This window comes from Herpailurus yagouaroundi, unplaced genomic scaffold (assembly GCF_014898765.1).
Source record: "Herpailurus yagouaroundi ecotype Mexico unplaced genomic scaffold, PumYag 215, whole genome shotgun sequence".
Lineage (NCBI taxonomy): Eukaryota > Metazoa > Chordata > Mammalia > Carnivora > Felidae > Herpailurus > Herpailurus yagouaroundi.
Genome location: NW_024412446.1, coordinates 10,367,664 through 10,394,946, shown reverse-complemented (window position 1 = coordinate 10,394,946; position 27,283 = coordinate 10,367,664). Strand labels below are relative to the sequence as shown.

At 38.7% G+C, this 27,283-nt stretch overlaps 1 protein-coding gene and 1 long non-coding RNA gene across 4 annotated transcripts in view; one reads left to right on the top strand and one right to left on the bottom strand.

The window, feature by feature from the left end:
- The window catches only part of LOC121017337 (uncharacterized), a 12,939-nt gene extending 7,785 nt beyond the window's left edge, over positions 1-5,154 (bottom strand). The window contains exons 1-2 of the long non-coding RNA XR_005784726.1: positions 5,043-5,154; positions 3,002-3,004 (exon numbers count right to left, since the gene is read on the bottom strand). This is a non-coding gene — a long non-coding RNA (uncharacterized LOC121017337). The remainder of the gene's footprint in view (positions 1-3,001; positions 3,005-5,042) is intronic.
- Positions 5,074-27,283, top strand: part of METTL16 (methyltransferase 16, RNA N6-adenosine) — a 35,070-nt gene continuing 12,860 nt past the window's right edge. For all 3 annotated transcript variants that reach the window (XR_005784724.1, XR_005784725.1, XM_040455535.1), the window contains exons 1-3: positions 5,074-5,186; positions 7,312-7,427; positions 9,388-9,531. Coding sequence is in view for 1 of the 3 variants with exons in the window: in XM_040455535.1 (XP_040311469.1) it covers positions 9,500-9,531 (32 nt within the window). In the remaining 2 variants the exon portion in view is untranslated. The remainder of the gene's footprint in view (positions 5,187-7,311; positions 7,428-9,387; positions 9,532-27,283) is intronic.

The following is a 27,283-nucleotide window of genomic DNA, read 5'->3' as shown; positions in this document are numbered from 1 at the left end:
TTTTTTTTTAATATTTTATTTATTTCTGAGAGAGAGAGAGAGAGTGCAAGAGCGGTGAAGGGGCAGAGAGAGAGGGAGACACAGAATCTGAAGCAGGCTTCAGGCTCTGAGCTGTCAGCAGAGAGCCCGATGCGGGGCTGGAACCCACAAACCGTGAGATCATGACCTGAGCCAAAGGCGGAGGCTTAACCGAACTGAGCCACCCAGGTGCCCCAGGAATCTCTTTATTAATAGAGGACATTTAATCCAAAATCAAAGAGAGGGAAAAAGTCATCGATTTAAATTAAGATGTTCTCTTAGTTGTAAACTTGTAACAGTGGAAAGGACTATCTGTTCATTTGGGAGATTAAGTGGAAATACAGAAGGAAATAAAGCCAGGGTATGTTTTGCAATTATAAGTGTATTGTATGTTTATCATAGCCAGTGTTTTATTTTATGGGGGGGGGGCACCAGTGAGCAAGGGGCAGAGAGAGAGAGAGAGAAAGAAACAAACAAACAGGGAGGGGCTTGTGGTTTACCCCGAAGTGGGGCTTGTGCTCACCTGTTGTGGAACTCAAACTGGGGAACTGTGAGATCATGACCTGAGCCAAAGTCAGATGCTTAATGGCTGAGCTACCCAGGTGCCATATCATAGCCAATGTTTTAATTTGATAGGGTTAAGAAAATTATTTAATTCATAGCGCCTGGATGGCTTTGTTGGTTAAGCGTCCTTTTGATTTTAGCTCAGGTCAAGATCTCTTTGTTGTGAGGTCGAGCCCTGCATCAGGCTCTCTGCTCGCTGCTGGGAGTGGAGCCTGCTTAAGATTCTCTCTCTCTCCTCCCTCTGCCCCTCCCCTCCCCAGATAAAAAGTAAAGGAAAAAAAATTGTTTTAATGTTTTACTTTATATTTGAGAGAGGGAGAGGGAGATGGAATCTGAAGCAGGCTACAGGCTCCAAGCTGTCATCACAGAGCTTGATGTGGGGTTTGAGCAGTGAGATCATGATCTGAGCCAAAGTCAAACACTTAACTGACTGAGCCACCCAGACACCCCCAGAAAAATAAAGAATAAATTTTAATCCTTTGGCCTTTACTAGTCCTTTATGGGAGCAAAGCTCTATGGCCCTATTTCAAACTATAGTTAATAGGAAACATACTTTCTAGATAGTAGTAGGTGTTTAACTTTGACTTTTTTTTTTTTAACTTTGACTTTTGTATGCATTTTCAGCAAACATTTTCAGTCCTCCTCATACATGACCTTTTTAGGTCATTTATTGACTCCTCCATTCTCCTTTATGCATGTTCCTCCATGGGCTTCCTCTGGTTTTCCTCTTTCCCTTCTAGTCACTCTTCTCCCCTTTTAGGCTTGCTTTCCTCTGTGTGGCCATTAGATGTTGAGAATCCTTAGAACTCAATCTTTAGCCCTTTTCCTATTGAGCATCCTACTTCTGGGCAATTTCACCCACATCTGTGACTGTTTCCCACCTCCAATCAAATAACCCACAAATCTATATATTCTGCCAACTTGGATTATCTTGAGCTGTAGTCTCTTATGTCGGCAATACAGATTTCTCAAGAACATCTCAGACTTTGCCATGTCCAAGACCAGACTCATTGTCTTTTCTTGCTCATCTTGGTCCTTTTTCTTCATTCCTTATTTTCAGTGGATCCACCACAATCCACTTTCTTTTTTTTTTTTTTTTTTAATTTATTGTCAAATTGGTTTCCATACAACACCCAGTGCTCACCCCAAAAGATGCCTTCCTCAATACCCATCACCCACCCTTCCCTCCCTCCCACCCCGCCATCAACCCTCAGTTTGTTCTCAGTTTTTAAGAGTCTCTTATGCTTTGGCTCTCTCCCACTGTAACCTCTTTTTTTGTTTTTTCCTTCCCCTCCCCCATGGGTTTCTGTTAAGTTTCTCAGGATCCACATAAGAGTGAAAACATATGGTATCTGTCTTTCTCTGTATGGCTTATTTCACTTAGCATAACACTCTCCAGTTCCATCCACGTTGCTACAAAGGGCCATATTTCATTCTTTCTCATTGCCACGTAGTACTCCATTGTGTATATAAACCACAATTTCTTTATCCATTCATCAGTTGATGGACATTTAGGTTCTTTCATAATTTGGCTATTGTTGAGAGTGCTGCTATGAACATTGGGGTACAAGTGCCCCTATGCATCAGTACTCCTGTATCCCTTGGGTAAATTCCTAGCAGTGCTACTGCTGGGTCATAGGGTAGGTCTGTTTTTAATTTTTTGAGGAACCTCCACACTGTTTTCCAGAGTGGCTGCACCAATTTGCATTCCCACCAACAGTGCAAGAGGGTTCCCGTTTCTCCACATCCTCGCCAGCATCTGTAGTCTCCTGATCACAATCCACTTTCATCCTTGATATTCTTTGATAGGTCTCTCCATTCTCACCGAGAATGTCTATCATTTCCTGTTGGTTTTGTTTCTTAAATATTTCTTCAATTATCTACTTTCTCCATTTCCGCTGCAGCCATCTCAGTCCAAGTCACTGTTCTGTCCCCTGGTCTACAGATTACTTTTTAACTATTCTTCTCATCTACTCTGTTGCCTCTCCATTTCATTCTCCAGAAAGTATGTATAAATCCATACATACTTGGTCACATCTTTATGGCTTTAATGGCTTCTTATTGCTTCTGTGATAAACACCCAATATCCTGACTTAGGCTGTTGAAACATCCATTGTCTGTTCCCTGCCCTCTTCTCTGGGCCTCTCTAAGTCTCATCCAGTGTGGTTTTCTTCCTTATTTTCTACAGTTTTGGTCTTTAGTCCTTCTAATAAGGCACCGTGAATGTACACGTTGTTCCCTCTACCTGGAACTTCCCCATCGTCACCTTGTTAGAATCTCATATATACTGTAGTTGTCAACTCAAGCCTTATTTTCTCAAGAAAGCCTTCTCTGACCTTCTAGCATGAGACAAGTTCCTTGATTATAAGCTTTAGAAAACCATGTTTCTTCCTTCAGGGTATTTGTTGTAATTTTTAACACACTTTGACTTGTCTGAATAATGTCTTTCTTGGTCACTAGATTGCAAAGTGCAGAACCTGTTAACTTTTTTTGCTTACTATACTCTCCCAAGGCCTAACAAAGTTTCTAGCTTTCTAGTAGGTGTCTGATAATAATTCGTTGGATGTTCATAGATAAATACATCATTCTTTCAACATTCAAAATTCTGAACATCCCATATGAGCTAAGCAGTATGTAAAAATGAGGGGTTTAGCTAATGCTCTGCCCTTTTATGTTCATGGCAGAAGATTGGTTGATGGGTTATAGAAAACTCAAGAGCCTACTTGGTACTAATTTATTTTAATTATGCCCCAAACTGTCTAAAATAACATTTGGGGATATAGGAGGTTAATGGATTTTAGCTCTTCACAAGGGGCGCTCTAGCTGAAATCACATTCATTCTAATTAGGGTTTTATATAAATTCTTCCCCCAGACTCCATCAGTTTGCTCTAATTTTATGATTATACACTTTCCATTTTTATTTATAATTACAAGTGTTATTATCCATTAAAAATGTCATTCAGCTTTCTGAGGAGACTAGGATGTTAGAATTCAAGTTTTTTAGTCTTAAGAATTGAGCAACTTAATTTTTTTTTTCGGGGGGGGGGGTGCAAAAAACAGGTCTTTACCTGTGTTTATTATCCTGGAGGTAGCTGAAGGAAAGTGTACTTTCTTCTTTTTGCTCTTCGCTTTTGAATGAATTGAAGTGTGAAGAGAGAGGCTGTTGTGTGAGAATCAAGGGCCTGGTATCTGGTCCAGATATTTTTTCCTACGGAGCTTCTTAAATTTCCTTACTGTGAATGATTCTGACTTACCAGAATGGCTAGCAGGGACTCAGTAATTGTGGCCTCTGAGAGGAGCATGAGTTCCCTTCACCACCCCTTCCTTTGCTACCTCATACATTCCCAAGGGGGTGTTTGCCCAGTAGCACCAGGGCCAGGATGCTGTTAGGTAAACATGATAGAAAGTATAGCAATCATGGTGACTGTCAAAGGGCTGTTAGTTATGGTCGTGTCTTTTATCAGTCTGTTAGAATACTTAATGAGGAAGCAGTAAGAGACCCTGGGTTGCCTCTGGGTGAGAGGTATCCCTAGCCCCATCTCTTCTGGCCACATCCTTAGAAGACTAGACTGGCACCTAGATGTAGTCCGAGGAAAGCAGGCCTGGAGTGGCCTGGTAGAGGCTGACTGCTATAGGCCTTCAAGATAAACACTGGCTTTTCTTCTCTTGAACATGTGCTTTTGGATCTTACTGGCCAAGATTAGTCAGTGGTCATAAAACAGTATTTGTGGTTAGTATATACATAGTTCAGTTCATGGTTAGGGGATCTACATACAAGTTGAGGACCAAACCCTAGTTGTCTTTGCCTGGAACATTTGCCTTTGAATATCTCCCTTGAAACTGTAGTAGGGGAAGGCAGTGATTGGTGTTTTACATCTAGATCAAATGTCTTTCCATGTCATCGCATCTAAGAGATCTAGTTTTTTGTTGTTGTTGTTTGTTTGTTTTTAACTTCTGATTTCCTTCAAGTAACAGCTTACAGATATTTGAGCATTGGTCATTTAAATAATCATAAGAATACCCTGTGTATTTTTTTTTTTCTGCTTTTGGGGAGTGGGATGTACATTGATTTCTTTTAAGCATTGATTTTAAGAAAATCAAGTTTTGTGTGAGATTTAAAATGAAAAATTGTATAAAGTAAATGACTTATTTTGACCATTTTTAGTTTATAAGTTTTGTAGTCCTTGATCACCAGCCAGTTGTGTGCACTTCATTACATACAACACACAAAAGAGCAAGGTTTCTGTCCTCTAGGAAATTTGAATCCAATTATGAGGTAAGACTGACACCTGAAATGACTAAAGACCCCAGCAGCTACAGTTTGTGTACAGTTAGGTACCAGCTTGGGATTTACACTGTTAAGGTTATAAGAATTCTAAGAAGGGGAAGAATGGTGTTTGGCTTGTTGTTCTCACCTCTGTCTCTGGTGTGTGCAATGTGTTTTGAATTTTCATTATACTAGGTACAGGGGCATCCTGCATTTACCCTTTACTTGGAACAACCTTAAATGGCTGGTATTTCCTTGCAACGGAAGTGGATGATATGTGCTTCAACTATGCAAAGAAAAACGTGGAACAGAATAATTTATCTGATCTTATAAAAGGTTAGCTCTACAGAATAAATACCTCTTTCAAGCACTTGTGTTAGCCTGTCTTTATAATTTAATACATCTAATTTTTTGCTTTAACATACAGACTTTGGGGTGCCTGGGTGGCTCAGTTAGTTAAGTGTCCGACTTCAGCTCAGTTTGTGAGTTCGAGACCTACATCGGGCTCTGTGCTGACAGCTCGGATCCTGGAGCCTGTTTCAGTGTCTGTCTTGCTGTCTGTCTCTCTCTCTCTCTGCCCCTACCCCTGCTCATGCTCTCTTTCTCTCTTGAATATTAATAAATGGTAAAAAAAAATATTTTTTAATATATAGACTTCAGTAATTCTTAAAAATATGGTACAGTACATTGTAATGGAGTTTACAGCTTTGTTATCAGTATTAATGCAGAAGGAAATATGGTAAATACAGTTGATCCTCATAATTTTGTGGATTTTATATTTGTGAATTTGCCTGTTTGCTAAATTTGCATACTTGGCGTTATATTTAACCCCCAGATCAATACCTCTGGTACTTTTTATGGTCATTCACAGATCTGTGCAGAGTGGCAAAAATTTTGAGTCACCCAACATACATGTTTCCAGCAGAAGTTGTACAGGGTGCTGATCTGTCTTCTTGTTTCAGCTCTCTGCTGTAAACAGGTGTCCTTTTCATAGTCTATGTAGTGCCACATTTTTGGCATTATTGTGTTTTTTTTCTTGGCGACTTTGCTGTTTAAACATAGTGTTAAATGCAATCTAGTTGTTATTTAAATACAAGAAGACTGTGATGCACCTTTCAGGAAATACGTGTATTAGATTAAGTCTCATCAGACATGAGTTCTAGTGTTGCGGGCATGATTTCAGTGTTAATGAATCAGCAGTATATATTAAATAAGGTGTTTTTAAACAGAAACACGAAACAACATTGTATGTTGAGTAGTTGATGAGACTGTTTGACCAGAGGCTTGTTCACAGTTACCTAACCCTAGATATTTCTCTCAGGAGCCATTTGTTCCAATTCAGTATTCACGTTGACTTTATAGACCATAACTACCATGAATGTTGGGTATCAACTATATATGAAGTGACCTAATCACCAGGATTTTAGAAGAGAAACGCTGCTGTTGATTAAAGTATATCATTTTTTAATTTCAGAATATAGAACTGTGCTACCCATAATCAAGTCCCCTTAGTGACCAGTTACTTTTTAATATTTGTGCTTACTATATATTTAAAGAGCTGTTCATTTTTTCTTTTTTTTTTTTTTTTTTTAATTTTTTTTTTCAACGTTTATTTATTTTTGGGACAGAGAGAGACAGAGCATGAACAGTGGAGGGGCAGAGAGAGAGGGAGACACAGAATCGGAAACAGGCTCCAGGCTCCGAGCCATCAGCCCAGAGCCTGACGCGGGGCTCGAACTCCCAGACTGCGAGATCGTGACCTGGCTGAAGTCGGACGCTTAACCGACTGCGCCACCCAGGCGCCCCATTTTTTTCTTTTTTTAATTAAAGAGAATTTATGTCACTTCCTGGAAGAACTAGACTTTTCTCACTAGTGTTAAACATATTATTCTAAGGGGAGATACTAATAATGTGTTCTTCATTTACCCATTCCTGTAGTACACATTACTCCAAAATCTAGCAACTTTAAAACAGTAAATATTTATGTCATGGTTCGTACGGGCCGAAAATTTGGGCATGGCCTAGTTAGGTGGTTCTGTTTCAGTCTTTAATGAGGTTGTAGTCATCTGAAGGATTCACTGGGAGTAGAGATTTGCTTCCAAAAGCCATTCGCTTACATGGCTATTGATAGGAAGCCTTGGTTCGTTCATGTGGATCTTTCCTCTAGGCCAGTTGACTATCCTTATGGCATATCAGCTGGCTTCTCTTAGTGCAGGTAATTCAAGAAATAGGGCAAGAAAAAGGGCAATTTTTCTTTTAAGACATAGCCTCAGGAGTGACACCTTATCACTTCATCACATTCATTTTATTCAATAAAAGTGAGTCACTGGGTGCAGCCTATACTCAAGGAGAGGGATATTAAACTCCACCTCTTAAAGGAACTAGTGTCATAGAATCTGTGGTCATATTTGAAAACTGCCAGTGCATTAAGAGTAGTTAACAGTTCTATATTTTCTCCTAGTGGTAAAAGTACCACAGAAGACACTCCTGATGGATGCTCTTAAAGAAGAATCTGAGATAATCTATGATTTTTGCATGTGCAACCCACCCTTTTTTGCAAATCAGTTGGAAGCCAAGGTAAAATATCTCCTGCTTTAAAACAATTGAAAATTTATCTAAGTTGTTGATGTTTGCAAAGATAAGAGCAAAGAACAACTTTTATTTTGGAGGCTGTATCAGGATGCTTCTGGTATCAAGCACCTGAAGAGTCAATTCAGATTGACTTAATAAAGGAAGTTTATTGGCTTACATATCTGAGAAATCAGTATATTTATGTATATATGAACGTATATATGTTTATATACGTATTATATATATACATAACATATACAAGTATGCATGCCGTAAGTGTAAATTGGATTTTCCAAAGTGAACACTCCTATGGAACCAGCATCCAGATGAAGAAATAGAGTATGACTAGCACTACAACTAAATTTCCTTTTATAACAGTTTTATTGATATAATTCACATGCCATACAATTCACTCACTTAAAGGGTAGAATTTAATTATTCTTAGTATATTCACAGAGTTTTGCAGCTATCACTGCAGTCAATTTTAGAACATTTTCCTCACTCCCCAACTCCTCCCTCTGCCACTAAGAAAAACCCCTCTCCATTAGTTACTGTCAGTTTCCCACAGCTCCTACAGTCCTAGGTAACCACCAGTGGACTTCCTGTTTTTATGGATTTGCCTGCTTTGGACATTTCATGTAAATGGAATCATATAATATGTGACTGATTCTTTTCACTAAGCATAATATATTTTCAAGTTTCATCCATATTGTGGCATGTGTCAGTACTTAATTTCTTTTTATTACCAAATAATATTTCATTGTATGGAAATACCATATTTTCCTTATCTATTGATGGACATTTGGGTTGTCTCTGCTTTTTGGTTGTTACGAATAATGCTACTGTGAGCATGCATGTACAAATGTTTGTGTAGGAGTGGAATTACTGGGTCATATGATCACTGTGTTTAGTTGTTTGAGGAACTGCCAGACTTGTTTTCCAAAGTGGCTGCACCATTTTACATTCCACCAGCTCCAGTGTGTGAGGCTTCCAATTTCCAGTTTCTCCACGTCCTTGTCAACACTTTTGTCATATGTCCTCTTGATTATAGCCATCAGAGTGGGTACGAAGTGGTATAAAGTGATATCCCATCTTTTTTTTTTTTGATGTTTATTTTCCCGGTGGCTAATTATGTTGAACATCTTTTCACATGTTTATTGATAACTTGTATATCTTCTTGGGAGAAATGCCAATTCAGATCCTTTACCCATTTAAAAATTGGATTATTTTTTTAAATTATTATTGTAAGAATTTTTTATGTATTCTAATCACAAGTCCCTTATTAGATTTATTGTTTGCAGACATTTTCTCCTATTTTGTGGGATGTCTTTTCACTTTCTTGTTGGAATCCTTTGCAGCTCAGAAGTTTAATTTTGAGGAGTCCACTTTCTCTAAGAAACCATTGTGTAGGCCAAGGCCATGAAGATATACTCCTATGTTTTCTTCAAAGAGTTTTATAATTACACCTTTTATATTTAGATCTTTGATCTGTTTGAGTTAATTTTTCAATTTGGTTTGTGGTACGAGTGGATTAAATATTTAAATTTAAATATTAAATTTAAATATAAATTTAAATTTTAAATTTAAAAAATGAAACCCAAAGAGTACTAGAAGAAAACATAGTAAATATTTATATAATCTTTGGGTGGAATATTTTCTGTGCATGGTACCAAGACAAAACATAAAAAGTGACAGATTAGGCTATGTAAGAAAGGTAAAATTTTTGTTCGTTTAATCACAAAGATGGAAGGTAAAAGACCTTGGGGAAGAATATTAGTGTGAATGCAGTTGTTTAAGATGTAATATTACAATTACTATATGATTTTTAAATCCTAGATCTACCGTGATGATTTGGAAACTAAAATTACATCTAAGCATTCTTATTTAGAACTAGATTACAGTCAAAGAGTTAGTCTTATGGTGTAAAAATTTTTCACTAGTTGTTGTTGTTGTTGTTCTTGTGCAGGGAGTAAACTCTCGAAATCCTCGGAGACCTCCACCTAGTTCTGTAAATACAGGAGGTATCACAGAAATCATGGCAGAAGGAGGTGAATTAGAGTTTGTTAAAAGGATCATCCATGACAGTTTACAGCTTAAAAAAAAGATTAAGGTAAGTTAGTTATTACAACATGGGACTATTTTTTCCCTATGTAATTCTGAAAGAAACAACCTCACTTAGAGGAAATGTAATCACAGTAGCCTGAAGAATAAATAGATAAAAATGGAAATGGTTGCAGATCCTACAATCTGCAAAGACCCTGTTTCTGAGGATGCTCTCGTGGCCTTAATTGATTTGTGTTTCTTGTAATCATCTGCACTACATGGATAGAAAGGAAAATATCGTATGATTGTATTGCTCCCATTGGTACGATACTGTGGTGGAACAAAACTGATTCAAATATGGCTTTTGATTAGAAAACAGATGGGTTCAGATCTGTCCCATGAACCAGAATAAATTTGTTGCCTAGTCCTTGAAGCAATTTATGTTCTTGGAATCAGTCTCCCAAACAATGACAGATGTGAGGACATTGAGCTGTCAAGAACTTAATGAAGGGAAACTGAGATCACTAACCAGTTCCAGAGGAGAGTTAAAGCTGTTCCTTTTTAAAAGCTAATTATTTCAGACAACACGCCTGTCATTAAGCAACATAAGGTACTCGAAAAGTGCTATTTGTCTCGCTTGACTTCTCACTCTGCCAAGTGTTGTTGAAATGATGGATAATGTGGTAGTTCAAAAGTAAAAGGTCTTTTAACCCTAGCATTTAGCTTTGGGATGTAGAGATGATTTTTTAAATTGTGATAAAATATGTATGACATACAATTTATAGGTATAGGTTTTGGTTTGTGTGTGTGTGTGTGTGTGTGTGTGTGTTTTAGAGCAAAAGAGAGCTTGTGCAAGTGGGGGAGGTGCAGAGGGAGGAAAAGAATCTTAGTAGATTCCACGCTCAGCGTGGAGCCCAATGTGGGGCTCAGTCCCACCACCCTGTAATCATGACCTGAGCTGAAATCAAGATTCAGATGCTCAACTGACTGAGCCACCCAGACACCCCCAAAACTTACATTTTAACATAAAACTATACATTTTAAAGTATATAGTTTAGGGGTACCTGGGTGGCTCAGTGGATTGAGTGTCCGACTTGGCTAATGTCATGATCTCAACTCATGGGTTTGAGCTCCACATCAGGCTCTGTTCTGGAACCTGCTTTGGATTTTTGTCTTCCCCCTCTCTCTGCCCCTCCATCACTTGCGCTCTGTCTCTCTCTCTCAAAAATAAACATTAAAAAAAATAAAGTGTATAGTTTAGTAGGGTTAAGTACATTTATATTGTAATGCAGCTAATCTCCAGAACTCTTTCTTGTAAAACTGAAACTCCCTACCCATTAAACTAAACAACAATCCCTCTTTCCCCGCCTTTCACCCGTCTCTGGCAAAAAGCATTCTTTGTCTCTATGAATTTGACTATTGTAGGGACTTTGTATAGTATTTGTCCTTTTGTGACTGGCTTCTTTCACTTAGCATAATGTCCTCAATGTTCATCCATGTTATAGTATGTGTCACAATTTCCTTCCTTTTTAAGGCTGAATAATATTGATATTCCATTGTATAGTATATACCACATTGTTTTTTTTTGTTTTTTTTTTTTAAACGTTTATTTATTTTTGAGACAGAGAGAGACAGAACATGAACGGGGAGGGTCAGAGAGAGGGAGACACAGAATCCGAAACAGGCTCCAGGCTCTGAGCTGTCAGCACAGAGCCCGACGCGGGGCTCGAACCCACGGACTGTGAGATCATGACCTGAGCCGAAGTCGGCCGCTTAACCGACTGAGCCACCCAGGCGCCCCTATACCACATTGTTTATTCATTTATCTGGTGATGGGCACTTGGGTTGTTTCTCTCTTTTATCTATTGTGAATAATGATGGTATGAACACAGGTGTGCAAGTATCTCTTAAGACCCTGCTTTTAATTCTTTTGGGGTATAAACCCAGAGTGAAATTGCTGAATAAGGAAGACTTTTTTTCTCCTTCTTTTGGATTTATATGTGTTTAATGCTGCTTATCTTAGTAAAAGGCCAATTCCAAAACCAATGGATATCCTAATTTTTTAAATGTGAGTTTATAGATTTGTGGAAAGCGACTGGATTTTTGGGTGGTCTGCCTCTCAGAGGATTTATTTATACCTTGTTGAAGCCAAAGGTTAATAAGTTTCTGCTTTAAATTGATTTGTTCAAAGACAGATTAGGGTATAAAGAAGAAAGTGACTTAAGTTACACTGAGCATTGGGAAGAGTCTGAATGAGTAAAGTAAACTTAAGGTAACAGAGCACTGAAACTTATGAAAAGAGGTACACAGGGCCATGTAGCCATTTCAGAATCTGTCAGCTTTTGAGGGGATGGGAGCCAACCAGGAAAATGAGGAAAGTTGTTTTCAGTAGGTCTGTTACTGAAGTCCCACGTGAACTACAAAAATATGTTTTATAGGAACACCATTCTAAGAGAAATTGATCAATATGTTCCAGATCTGCCTATACCTGGCTCTGGCTGCCCCCCGATTGAATGAAAGGTACACATTTGCTAAGAAGGATAAATTGCAAGAGTTCATCATACTTCTGGAGAGCTGACCATTTTGAGCTTGGTATCACAGATGGGAAACATTACCCATTTATGATTTTTTTTTTTTAATTTTTTTTTCCAACGTTTATTTATTTTTGCGACAGAGAGAGACAGAGCATGAACGGGGGAGGGGCAGAGAGAGAGGGAGACACAGAATCGGAAACAGGCTCCAGGCTCTGAGCCATCAGCCCAGAGCCCGACGCGGGGCTCGAACTCACGGACCGCGAGATCGTGACCTGGCTGAAGTCGGACGCTTAACCGACTGCGCCACCCAGGCGCCCCTACCCATTTATGATTGATTTGAAAATAGGGTTCAGCAATCCTGTCCACTCTGTTAGGATTCATGCAGATTGAGAGGGATAATTAGGAAGAGAAGAACTCATTTTTACTGAAAAGAGAATAAAGCAGTATGTTTTGAGAGTATTGCTCATAAATCTTGTTTATAATATCACATTGTTCCATGTTGACTTTTCATTTGTACATAGTACCAGTTCATGTCCTCCTACATATTTTTATAGTTGACATAATGTTTAAACCACTATGCAACTCTGAAAACTGTACGCACATATACCTTGGATATACTGTGGGTTCAGTTCTAGACCACCGCAGTGAAGTGAATATCGTGATATTAAGCAAGTCAAATGAATTGTTTGGTTTCCTGGTACATATAAAAGTTACATGCACGTACAGCTATACTACAGTAGATGTTCAGCAGCATTATATTATATATTTTAAAAATGTATATACCTTAATTAAAAAATACTTGATTGCTAAAAAATGCTGACTATGTGGGCATTTTCCCTCAACATCAGTGAGTTGTAATGTCTCTGCTGGTGGGGGCGATCTCAGTGTTGATGGCCACTGACTGTTGGTGGCTGAAGCTGGGGTGCTGTGTCAATTTCTTTAAATAAGAACAATGAAGTTTGCTGCATCAACTGACTCTTTCAAACAGTTTCTCTGTAGCATGTGATGCTGTCTGAAAACATTCCACTCACAGCAGACTTTTAAAATTGGAGTCAGTTCTCTCAAACCCTACTTCTGCTTACATACTAAGTTTATGGAATATTCTAAATCCTTTGTTGTCATTTCAACAATCTTCACAGCATCTTCCCCAGAAGTAGATTCCATCTCAAGAAACTACTTTCTTTACTCATCCATAAGAAGCATCTCCTCATCCATTCAAGGGTCATTTATGAGATTGCAGCAACTGAGTCCCATCTTCAAGTTCTACTTCTAATTCTGGTTCTTTTGCTGTTTCCACCACAACTTTGGCTACTTTCTCCACTGAAGTCTGGAACTCCTTAAAGTCATTCATGCAGGATGGAATCAACTTCTTTCCAAACTTCTGTTAATGTTGATATTGCGACCTCTTCCCGTGAATCCCAAATGTTCTTAGTGGCATCTGGAATGGTGAATCCTTTCCAGAAGGTTTTCTTTCTTTAGAAAAAAAAAAATTAAGTTTATTAATTTTGAGAGAGACAAAAGCAAATGAGTGGGGGAGGAGCAGAGGGAGAAACCCAAGCATGCTCTGCACTTGTCAGCACAGAGCCTGATGCAGGGCTTGAACTCATGAAATGCGAGATCATGACCTGAGCCGAAACCAAGAGTCAGATCCTTAACCAACTGAGCCACCGAGGCTCCCCCAGAAGGTTTTCAATATACTTTGCCCAGCTCCATGAGAGGAATCACTGTCTGTGGCAGCTATAGCCTTATGAAAGGTATTTTCTTAAATGTAAGATTTGAAAGTCCTTAATACTTCTTGGTCCATGGGCTCCAGAATGGATGTTATGTTAGTAGGCATGAAAACATTTATCTCATTGTGTGTCTTCATCAGAGCTCTTGGATGATGAGGTGCATTGTCAGTGAGCAGCAGGATTTTGAAAGGAATCTTTTTTTTCTGAGCAGTAGGTCTCAACAGTGGGGTTAAAATAGTAAACTATGTTATAAACATTGTGCCGTCATCCAGGCTTTGGTCCACTTATAGAGCTCAAACAGGGTAAATTTAGCATAATTCTTAAGGGCCGTAGGATTTTCTGAATGTTCAGTGAGCATTGGCTTCAACTTAAATCACCAGCTGCATTAGCCCCTGACAAGAGGATCATCCTGTCCTTTAAAGCTCTCTAGCTATGAAAGTCCTAGATGATATCTTGTTTCAATATAAGGCTGTTTCATCTACATGGAAATCTGTTGTCTAATGTAGCCACCTTCATTCATTATGTTAGCTAGATCTTCAGGATAACTTGCTGCTGCTTCTGCATCAACACTTGGCTGCTTCACCTTACAGTTGTGTGTTATGGGGATGGCTTCTTTCCTTAAACCTCGTGAAGGAGCCTCTGCTAGCTTCAGGCTTTGCTTCTGCAGCTTCATTACCTTTCTCAACCTTCATAGAATTGAAGAGAAATTCTGGATTAGTTCTGGATTAGCCTTTGGCTTAGGAGAATGTTGCGGCTGGTGTGATCTTCTGTCCCGACCACTAAAACTCTCTCTCTGTCAGCAGTAACACTGTTTGCTTTCTTATTAATTCAAGTGAACTTAAGTTCACTTGAGTAGCACTTCTGGTTTCCTTCAAGAACTTGTTTTTACAACTTGGCTGACAGTCACAGAAGGCCTAGCTTTTGGCCTGTCTTGGCTTTCGACAGGCTTTCTTCACTAAGCTTAATCATCTCTAGCTTTTGATTTACAGTGAGAGATGTGGACCCTCCTTTCACTGGAACACTTAGAGACCCTTGTTAGGGTTATTAATTAGCCTAATTTCGATATATCGTAGTATCTCAGGGAATAGGAAGGAGACGGAAAGAGACAGGGGAACAGTGGTTGGTGGAGCAGTCAGAGCACACACAAGTTACTGGTTAAGTTCACCATCTTACATGGGTGCGACTCGTGGCACCTCAGAACAGTTACAGTAGTACCAACACAGATCATCATGGCAAATACTGTAATAATGAAAAAGTTTGAAATATTGGGAGAATTCCCAAAAAGTGACAGAGAGACACAAAATGAGCGCTGGTGGTTGAAAAAATGATGCCAATAGAGTTGCTCAATGCAGGATTGCCACAAACTTCAATTTGTAAAAAAAAAAACAAAAAAACAAAAAAACACAGTTGTCTATGAAGTGCAGTAAAGGGAGGCATGCTAAAATGAGGTGTACTTGTATTTTGAAGCTCTGAAAAATAAGGGATTAAAAACAAGTATTTTAACCCTACCATCTGCTTCTTACCCATCTAGAATTTTTTTCTTATTCCTGAAAAAGTGTAGGAACTCAGCAGGGTTTTTAACATTATGGAGTTAAATTTGTTGCACTCATCTCCGTGATGGCACTCAAGATGCCTCACCTCCCTGTTACGATTCATGCCTCACCTAAGTCATGCACAGCAGCACCTGCATGCATGTGTTTTATTTTGGATCTTAAAGGATTTTGCAGCTGGGATGCCTTTGGGAGGTAAAGGTATCCAGTATCTTAGTTTTACAGATTAGAAACTTGGGACCCAGATATCCTGATTTCTAGTCTAGTAGCCTGCAGCATATGCAGTCCTAGCGTACAGTTGGACTTCTAAGTAGACAGCCTTTTTGTTGTTGATGAAGTTGCAAATGCTTTTCAGCCTTACCTTTCATTTTTGTGCCTGTGACTTAAGCTTACTTAATACCATTGTCTTTTGGGGGTGCCTGGGTGGCTCAGTTGGCTAAGTGGCCACTTTAGCTGAGGCCATGATGTCTCGGTTCGTGAGTTTAGGCCCCGCGTTGGGCTCTGTGCTGACAACTCGGAGCCTGGAGCCTCCTTCGGATTCTGTTTCCCTCTTTCTCTACCCCTCTCCCACTTGCTCTGTCTCTCAAAAATAAATGAAATGTTAAAAAGAAAATTAAAAAAAAAGAGCACTGTCTTTTTTAGAGACTCACCCAACCTTTTAAATAGATCAGTCGATATATTTACAGATCTATTTATAATCAGTTTCACTTAATCAAACTCCTTATGACCTGAATTTCAGTCTTGTAATTCATTGCTTATTAGGTCTGTAGTTCATTCCTTTTATGGCAATTATTTTATGATTTTTCAGGAGTCAGAGATCTGTATCTCACAAAGTTCCAACTTAATACTGGTTTCACCGCTTTTCCTCTTCATGCTTTTTCCTTTCTGTTCCCTACTCCCTGCCAGATGATGGATACTTCCTGGGTTTGTATACATAGTCCGTATATTTGGTGATGGGCAACAAATTGAATAACCTGTGCCTTTTTTTTTTTTAAGTTTATTTATTTATTTTGAGAGAGAAAGAATGTGAGGTGGGGATAGGCGGAGAGAGGGGGAGAGAATCTTAAGCAGCCTCCATGCTGCGGCACAGAGTCCGACGCAGTGCCCGAACCCATGAAACTGTGAGACCATGACCTGAGCTCTTATCAGGAGTCAGATGCCCAACCACTTGAGCCACCCAGGCACCCCTGTGCCTTTTGAATGTGATTCTTTAATCACATTCTTAATCACCAAACGTAAACTTCGTTTTTTATTGGTAAATGGGATAATAATAGCTACTTTAGATCTCATATTAAATAGGATCATTTTAACTCGACTGGTTCTAGGAGTTCAGTAGATTTACATGCTGGTCCACTATGTTGAAAGAAAATGTTACAAATAACTTTGTTACGTTATTTTAATAAAAAGCCCCTCCCCGTCCCCTTCTTTTTTTTTTTTTTTAAAGTAGATGCTAGTATAGTTATGGGGTACTATAAATAATAATTGCAGGGTACAATTGTAGATTTTATCCCTGAGCCTTTAGTTAATTCTCCAGCTGAAAGACTCCCAACTTTGGAGATAATACCTCCTATAGCTGTTCAGAGAATGAAGAGAAATTACATATGAATATACATGTAGACTGAAGTGCTATCTAAATGTTAGATGTTCCTATTATTTGTGATTTTATCTCTTAAACAATATAATCACACAGAAAATTAGCAAATGGAGAAAACATTGATCTCAGCACTTTGATGCAACTATTAGCTTATTTTGGGTGCATTTCCTACCAGTTCCCCCTTTTTTTTATTCCCGTGGTTATAATCATAAATACCACTAATTGTGTTTTCTGCTCTTGATTTTTTTTCATTCCTGTGTTTCTTTGTGGCTAATGGTATGTGCATAGCAGTAATTTTAAATAGCTTGACAACAGTCCACAATTAACTAATTCCTTATTATTGGGCACTATATTCTTTTTTTCAGTGTTACAAAGAACATACCACTTCTCATTTGTTACTGAACCTCCACAGATACATCTAATGAATCTGTAATGTGGGTGGCTATCTTTGACCTCTGATTTCATCTTTGATTAGGACCCTTCATAGGGTTGCCGATCAGTAAAAGGGTTTCTTGGGTGTCATTAGAAAGAAATGTACCCCTTGCTCCAGTGTACCAACTCACTACACAGATAAAGAATGTAGGGATGTATTGAGGATCAGATAATATACCAGCCTGTTCTCCGGTAGAAGACGATTTTCTCGGTTAAAAACCTAAAATGTATGTCTTAGTTTTGAGCTCCACAGGAAGTAGGTACTGGTATTTTGATTTTTTACTTCCTGCTAAGGTAGGAAGATAGAGAATTAAGCAGCCTGAAAGATAAGAGGCTACTTTTTTTTAATGAATTAGATTATGTGCTTCTCATAACCTTAGTTTAGGTATCATGCATACATGCATAGTTACATTCTCTTTCAAGTTTTAAGGGGGCAGAGCCTCATTGATTGGTGACTACTCTAAGGTCTTAGGAAGAAAAGGTTGAATCCAGTGGTTCATGCCGTGACAAGCTAGCTGTATCAGCTTTCATAGCATAGCTACCTATAATAGGTAGTCACTGCTTAGTGCTACTTTCAGTAGTCGAAGTAGAGAGTTGTTAAAATCAACAAGCATGTATTTTTAGTACATCAGGCAGTTATAAAAAGGAATACCAAAGAATGAAAAGCCTTGGTCCCACTACCTTGGAGAATCTTATTGCAGTGTTTCTTGTACTTGTAAAAATGTATGTGAATCATTAAAGCTACTTTTTAAGAAGAACGGAAGATAAAAGTTTATTTTTAGTCATGTAGATTTGTAATGTGCAGTAGTTTAAATGATAAATTTTGAGATCAGGTGGACATTAGGGCTGTTCTGCATGTCGAGGGGCATTTATTCTGGTAATTCAATATAGGCAGCGAAATGTTAGGTTCCACAACTAGGGAAATTTTTAGACTATGCTCATGTCCACTTTACATGTCAAACTTCTGCTTCTGTCTGTTTTTCTGTATTACGCTTTAGTTTAAGGTTTGGTGTTTTAAAAGTTTTAAAATAACCAGTCCCCACTAAAAAGAGCCAGTAGGGGCGCCTGGGTGGTTCAGTTGGTTCAGCATCTGACTTCAGCTCAGGTCGTGATCTCATGATTTGTGAGTTCAAGCCCTGCATCAGGCTGTGTGTTGACAGTTCAGGGCCTGGAGCCCCTGCCTTGGATTCTGTGTCTCCCTCTCTCTCTGCCCCTCCCCATTCATGTTCGCTCACACAGTCTCTCTCCCTCTCTCTCTCTCAAAAGTAAATAAACATTAAAAAAATGTTTTTAACAAAAAACATAAATAAAAAGAACCAGGCGCCTTGGAGAAATGGGTGATTCCACTGCTAGGTAAGTATAAGTTTAAGAAGAGCCTGGAATATTTTATGGTATCAAAAAGTAAGGAAGTGTTCAAAAAATGACCTGTCAGAAGCATACAAGAGGTAGCCCAAGCCAAATCTGAGACAATATGATTTCAAAATAAATAATGATAATAATTGATTTTAACCTATTAAATAAAATAAGCAAATGAAATACATAAAGGGGATAGAGGAAAAGTTCTTTGTCACAGTATCCCAACTAGTACATGCAGAAGGAACAATAAAGTGAGAAAAATCACCATTTTGTCATCATTATTATAATAATTGATTCATGGAAAATCAACAATGGAAAATTTGAGGAGGGACAGGATGTTAACAATTTCAGAGTATCTCCCCACAGATGACTTAACAATCACAAAGAAATAATGGTAACATTATAGTAGAGAAGCCTGGGGACCCCGCCTTAAGCAGGTAAATCACCTTCTGATGTGCTGCACCCAGGACACTACAGCACCCTGTGCTCTTCATGCCCAGTGTGTATAACTTGAACCTAACTCTGAGGAAACTCCATACAAACCAATTGGAGGGGTTTTGTAAAACATTTCTTCAGAAATAGGAAGGTCATGAAAGTTACAAAAACAAACAAAAAAAGGGCCGAGGAACTGTTGCGGATTGAAGGAGACTAAAGAGACTTGACACGTAAATGAAATGCAGGATCTTAGATCTTGCATCAGGGGAGAAAATTGCCATGAAGGACATTATTGGGATAATTGGTGAAATTTGAAAATGGACTGTATTCCAGATAATAGTATTGTATGAGTGTTAAATTTTCTCAATTTGATAATTGTTCTGTAGTTATGAAGGAGAAGGTCCTTGTTTTTAAAATGTGCATGCCAAAATATTAAGGGTTAAAGGGGCATGATGATGACTGTAGCTAACACTCAAATATTGAAAACAAAACTAAACACACATACAGAACAAGCAAATGGAGGAAATGTTGATTGATGAATCTGGGTGAAGAGTATACTGGAATCATTTGTACTAATTTTGCAACTCTTCTGTATGTTTGAAATTATTTCAGAATACTTTTTCTTGAAGCTGATATCTCAGAGGAATTACTAAATGTTGTAATGAGTACAGTGTTACTTGCATCATTAAAATAGTATAATGGGTTCAAAGTCTCCTGGGTAGCTAGATCTTCCTTTTGTTCATCTTTTTTCTACTTGCATTTTGATTAGTTGTCACAAGATGTTTGTGAGAGTAGCTAGGATCTGATGGGTAGGCATTTCTTAAAGTGAAGTCAGCTCAGAATTTTTTTTAATACATGCTATAACTTTGTCCTATAAGAAATATAAGTGTTTCAGGAAACAGTTAAGTATACTGATGAGATTAAATCTTAGATTCACAAGTCTAGTATTCAGTTTACAGCAAGGGTTAAAAGAAATATGTACTTTGCCAAGTGTATGTTAACTACCGATGACATATTTAACCATAACAAGCCTTACTTATCTAAATATTTGCTTCCCTTCATCTCCTGAGGAAATTTAGAATATCTTTGATTTGTCTCTGTTCTGGACTGTTTCTTGGTTTCTGGTGACTCTGATCTAATCTGTTCAGGAATGGTAATCTTAAAGGAAAGGTCTTCACCTATTTTATACTGTTACTATTTGAGCACTAATTGCTCTTAATTTCTTTTTTTGTATCTTGTTCCTAAAATACCAAAGGCTTTTAATTCCTGGTTAATGATTTCTCCATTTATATACTGTCTTCTTAAAGGGAGCATATTGTTTTTGTCCTAAACATTTTAAAACCACCAAATGGAATTGATTGTGCTCTAAGTAAATTTACCCAGGTTTGTTTAAAGTGGTTTAGGTAAAACAATGATTTCTTTGTATTTTCAAAGGGGAAAATGATTGACTAAACAAAATAGGGGCAGTCACCTGTTGTTGAGCCCACAAATAATGAAAACAAAATAGTAGTGCATACTATTTCTAGAGCAGTATAATGGTATTTCTCATACTTCTGTAAACATTAAGATTTTCATTTATATTATTTAATGTATTAAGTTGGAACCATATGAAATGGCCACTGTATTTATGATACAAACCCGGATACAAAAACATTCTGTGCCTGCATTTATATCAAAGTCTAAAGAGGCAAAATTATTAAGACAGAATGACCAGGGGTCACTGGAGGCTGGAGTAGGATGGGAAAAGACTGCAAAGGGGCACAAGGGAACTATTTAGGATGCTGTAAATGTTCTATATCTTTTTTAAAAAAAATTTTATGTTTATTCATTTTTGAAAGACAGAGAGAGACAGAGCACAAGCAGGGGTGGGGTGGAGAGAGAAGGAGACACAGAATCTGAAACAGGCTCCAGGCTCTGAGCTGTCAGCACAGAGCCTGACACGGGGCTCGAACTCACAAACCGCGAGATCGAGACCTGAGCTGAAGTCAGACGCTCAACTGACTGAGCCACCCAGGCGCCCCTAAATGTCCTATATCTTGATTGTGATGGTGGTATTATACGCATTTGTCAAAATTCACTGAACTACATACTTAAAATTAGATTTTAAAAAAGGCGTGCCTGTGGGAATGCAAGCTGGTGCAGCCACTCTGGAAAACAGTTTGGAGGTTCCTCAAAAAATGAATAATAGAACTATCCTAGACCCAGCAATTACACTACTAGGTATTTATCCAAGGGATACAGGTGTGCTGTTTTGAAGGGACATATGCACCCCAGTGTTTATAGCAGCACCATCAACAATAGCCAGAGTATGGAAAGAGCGCAAATGTCCATCGATGGATGAATGGATAAAGAAGATGTGGGGGGTGTGTGTGTGTGTGTGTGTGTATACACACACAATGGAGTATTACTTGGCAATCAAAAAGAATGAAATCTTGCTATTTGCAACTACGTGGATGGAATTGGAGGGTATTACGCAAAGTGAAATTAGTCAGAGAAAGACAAAAATCATATGACTTCACTCATATGAGGATTTTAAGTGACAAAACAGATGAACATAAGGGAAGGGAAACAAAAATAATATAAAAACAGGGAGAGGGATGAAACAGAAGTGACTCTTAAATATGGAAAACAAACAGAGGCTTACTGGAGGGGGTGTGGGAGGGGAGATGGGCTAAATGGGTAAGGGGCACTAAGGAATCTACTCCTGAAATCATTGTTGCACTATATGCTAATTTGGATGTAAATTAAAAAAAAAAAAACAAATAATCTAGCACACAGGAAAAAGGGGGGGGGGTGCCTGGGTGGCTCAGTCAAGTGTCCAACTCTTGATCTCAGCTCAGGTCTTGCTTTCAGGGTCATGAGTTGAAGCCCCACATTGGGCTCTGCACTGGGCATGAAACCTACTTAAGAAAAAAATAAAATAGGGGCACCTAGGTGGCTCAGTCAGTTAGGTGGCTGACTTCAGCTCAGGTCATGATCTCCCGGTCCATGGGTTCGAGTCCCACACTGGGCTCTGTACTGACAGCTCAAAGCCTGGAGCCTGCTTCCGATTCTGTGTCTCCCTCTCTCTCTGCTCCTCCCCTGCTTGCAGTTTGCCTCTCTGTCTCTCAAAAATAAATAAAAACATTTAAAAAATAAAATAAAATAGGAAAATGTTACTGTATACAAGTTAAATCCCAATAAAGCTGATGTAAATGTAAAAATTCCCCTTGTGTCCCTTCTATTTTTGTTGTCATTCATTTATACGTATGCATATTCATAAGCATACATAATCAAATATGTTGTTGGTGATTTTTTTAAATGTTTATTTCTTTATTTTGAGAGAGAGGGAGAGAGAGAATCCCAAGCAGGCTCCACACTGTCAGCACAGAGCCCAGTGCGGGGCTGGATCCCACTAACCACGAGATCATGACCTGAGCCAAAATCGAGTTGGATGCTTAATTGACTAAGCCACCCAGGTGCCCATGGTATTATTTTTAACAAACTGTTACCTGTGGCTTAATTAAGAATTTTAAAAGTTTTAGGGTATCTGGATGGCTCAGTCGGTTAAGCGTCTAACTCTTGATTTTGGCTCAAGTCATGATCTCATAGTTTGTGGAATCAAGCCCTACTTCGGGCTCTATGCAGACAGTGTGGAGCCTGCTTGAGATTCTCCCTCCCTGTCTCTGCCCCTCCCCTGCTTGTGTGTGCTCGCTATAAATAAATAAATAAATAAACAAACAAAAAATTTTAGAAAAAGAATTTTAAAAGTTTTGATTTTTTTGTTTTTTCAACTTCCACTTATTTTTTTTCTCCCTTGTTCTTCATTTTATATAGATCTGAGTTTCTGACTGATATAATTATCCTTCTTGTAAGGCCTTGCAAATGTTAAAGAGAAGTTCTCTAGAGAAGGAACTGGCAATAAATTCCCTCAATTTCTGTTTGTCTGAGAAAGTCTTATTTCACCTTCACTTTTGAAGGATAATGTTGCAGAGTACAGAATTCTAGCTAGGTTGGTGGGTTTTTTCCTCTCAACATTTTATCAACATTTATTTATTTTTGGGACAGAGAGAGACAGAGCATGAATGGGGGAGGGGCAGAGAGAGAGGGAGACACAGAATCGGAAACAGGCTCCAGGCTCTGAGCCATCAGCCCAGAGCCTGACGCGGGGCTCGAACTCACGGACCGCGAGATCGTGACCTGGCTGAAGTCGGACGCTCAACCGACTGCGCCACCCAGGCGCCCCTCCTCTCAACATTTTAAACATTTCACTCTACTCTCGCATGGCTCCTTTTTTTTTTTTTCTTTTTTTTTTTTCTTTTCTTAAGTTTCTTTATTTATTTTGAGAGAGAGCTGGTGTGGGGAAGCAGAGAGAGAGAGGAAAGATAGAATCCCAAGCAGACTCCGTGCCGTCAGTGCAGAGCCCAGTGTAGGGCTCCATCTCACAAACCTGAGAGCCCCACACTGGGCTCCATCTCACAGACTGTGAGATCATGACCTGAGCTGAAACCAGCAGTCAGATGCTTAACTGACTGAGCCACCCAGGTGCCCCCCTGGGTTGTTTCTTAAGATGAGTTTGATGTAATTCTTTCTTTGTTCCTCTATAGATAATGTGGCTTTTTCCCTTTGGCTTCTTTTAGAATTTTTTTCTTTATCTTTGGTTTTCCATATTTTGGAAATCTCATGCCTTAGTTGTAAATTGTGTGTGTGTGTGTGTGTGTGTGTGTGTGTGTGTGTGTGTGTGTGTTTCCTGTTCAGTGATCTCTTACCTTCCCAAATCTGTGGTTTCGTGTCTGGCATTAATTTGGGGGAAATTCCCGGTTGTTAGTGTTTCAAATGATTTTTCTGTGCCTTTCTGTCTTTTCTTTTTGGAATTCCAATTATACATATTTTACACCTTTTGTAGTTGTCCCACAGTTCCTGGATATTGTATTCTGTTTCCCTGCCCAGTGCTTTTTCTCTTTACTTTTCAGTTTTGGCAGTTTTGCTGAGCTATCCTCACACTCAGAGATTCTTTCTTCATCTGTGTCCAGTCTCCTGATGAGCCCATCAAAGGCATTCTTCTTTCCATTACAGAGGTTTTGACTTGTAGCATTTCTTTTTCATTTTCTTAGGATTTCCATTTCTGCTTACATTGCCCATCTGTTCTTACATGCTGTCTGTTTTATCCATTAGAGCCCTTAGTATCTTAATCATGGTTGTTTTAAATTCCTGGTCTCATAACTCCCACGTTCTTGCCATATGTGGTTCTGATGCTTGCTCTGTGTCTTCAAACTGTTTTTTGCCTTTTAGTATGTTTTGTTAGTTTTCTTAATAGAAACACATAATATACTGCGTAAAAGGAACTGCTGTAAATAGACCTTTAGTAATGTGGTGGGTGAGGTGTGGAGAGAGGGGAGATATTCTGTAGTGTGAATAGATCAGTCTTTTAGTGAGCCTGTCCCTCTGGACTGTGAACTTCACACTTGCTTCTCAGTCCCTCCTTACTCTCTTCCCCTCCATCCTGGTGGGACAGGATGGCTAGAGTAGGCTGGAGTTGGAGGATGCCATTCCTGTATGTCAGTTAGGCTCTGATAATACCTTAACAGGTTAAGATCTGGTTAACTAGTTTCTCTTGAGGGCAGGCCTCGTTAAGAACAGGATGCTCTAGAGGATTACTCCTTTTCCCTTTTCCCTGCTGGAAGCACAGAGAATTTTTCTCCCATATTCACTGTGAGAACCTGGTCAAGCTCTTGGATGTAAAATTGATAAAAGTTTTGGGGTCCTGATGACAGAGTCCTCCTGGGTTTTTTCTCTCTCAGACCTGTCCCTGCTGAGTCTCCAGCAATTTGTCAGCTGCAGTTCAGTTTCCCTACCTCAGCACTGATTCCCTTGGAGGTTTTGCTCCGGGATTTTTGTTCTGGTGAGTTGTGATTCTTTGTATTCACCTGTTGGTTTCTCTAATTTTAGAGTCAGTGGTTTCCCCTGTGAATAGTTGCTTCTGTGATGGATATAGGAAGAGTTAATTTTTTAGTTGGTTCAGCCTTTTACTTAAACAGTGTGGCAACTTCCAGCTTCTTAACATGTTGGACTAGAAACTAGAAGTCTCCCTATATATTTTTATCTGTTTATTAATCTTAACTGAGTTGTAGGAGTTCCTTATATAATGTTGAATACAAGTCTTTTATAGGATGTATTTTGCAAGTATTTCCTCCCAGTCTGTGGTCTGCCTTTTTATTTTTATAACCATGTTTTTTGAAGAGCAAGCCTTGGGTACCTTTGTTTAATCACCTGCTCATAGGGCACTCCTGGGTGGCTCAGTCAGTTAAGCATCTAACTTTAGCTTAGGTCATGATCTCGCGGTTTGTGAGTTCGAGCCCTGCATCGGGCTCTGTGCTGACAGCTTGGAGCCTGGATCTTGCTTTGGATTCTAAGTCTCCTTCTCTCTCTGCCCCTCCCCTGCTGTCTCTCTGTCTTGCAAAAATAAATAAAATGTTAAAAAAAAAAAAAAAGTTTTTTTAAAAATCACCTGATCATATAAGCGAGTCTGTTTCTGGACTATATTCCATTGTCTTGATCTGTATGTCTATATTTATGCCATTACCATATTGTCTTGATTATCGGAGCTTTATACTAAGTCTTGAATTCAGGTGGTGTAAGCCCTCCAGTTTTGTTCTTTTCCAAAAAAAAAATTGTTTTGGATATTTGAATTCTTTTCTCTTTTTTTTAAAGAAAAAACTTTTTTAAAGTTTTTTCATTTATTTACTTTGAGAGAGAGTGCATGAGCATATACCAGGGAGGGACGGAGAGGAGGGGTAGAGAATCCCAAGCAGGCTCTGCTGTCAGCACAGAGCCTGATGCAGTGCTCAATCCCATGAACCATGAGATCACGACCTGAAAACTATGATTCTCTTACTGTTTTCTAGTCTAATTAGTTATTACAGCCTGAGACCATATTTTGTATTATTCTAATCCTTTAAAAGTGTTCTAAGACTTGTGGGTCCTGGCTGGCTTAGTCAGTAAGGCTGTGGCTTTTGATCCCAGGGTTGTAAGTTTGAACCCCATGTTGCATGAAGAGATAGATGACTTAAAAATAAAATATTTTTTTACAAAAGTGTCTCCAGCCTCTCTGTACTTTTAAGATTTTCTCTTTATCTCTGATTTTCAGTAATTTAAATATTTTTTTAATATTTATTTACTTTTGAGAGAAAGAGGGAGAGAGAGCGTGTATGTGTGTGAGTAGGGGAAGGGCAGAGAGAGAGAGGGAGACATAGAATCCAAAGCAGTCTCCAGGCTCTGAGCTGTCTGCAAAGAGCCCAACTCAGGGCTCGAACTCATGAACCGTGAGATCATGACCTGAGCCAAAGTCCGTTGCTTAACAGACCGAGCCACCCAGGCTCCCCTGATTTTCAGTGATTTAATTGTGAGGTACCCTGATAGCATTTTCCTTATGTTTCTTTGTGGGGTTCATTAGACTTTGTGTGTGTAGACTTATAATTTTTTTCAATTTTGGAAAAAATTGGCCCTTTTTTCAAATATTTTTTGTCTCTTCTTCCCTTTTCTGAAATGCCACTTATGTGTATTGCTTGATACTGTCCCACAGGTCATAGGTGCTATGTGTATTTTTTTTCCCCATGTGCTTTATTTTGGGTAGTTTCTGTTGGTATGTATTCAGGTTCACAGGTCTTTTGCAGAATCTCATATGTTGTTAATCCTGTCCAGTGAAATTTTAATTCTAGGTATCATAATTTTCATGTCTAGAAGTTCCATTTGGTTGGTTTTGATATCTTCCTTTATACTCCGTACTATGTCCATGTTTTGTCTTGGAGCATATTTCTAAGAGCTGTTTTAATGTCATCATCTGCTAACTTCATCATCTCTCATTTCTTGATCTGTTTCTAATAATTGATTTTTTTTTTTTTATCCTGGTTGTAAGTCATTTTCCTGCTCCCCCCCCCCCTTTTTTCCTGCCTGTTTTAATGTCTGGTCATTTTTGGTTGGATGCTACATATTGCAAATCTTGTTTTGGGGTGCTGCATTTCATTGTGTTCCTTTAAAGAGTGTTGGATTTTGTTCTGATGTTTACTTAAGTTACCTGTGATCACTTTGGTCCTTTTGAGTCTTGCTTTTAATTTTAAGCTTCATTAGGGTAAAGATAGACTAGCCTCTAGCCCCATTACAAAGCAGCATCCTTTCTAGGACTCTACCAGATGCCCCTTTATTAACAAGG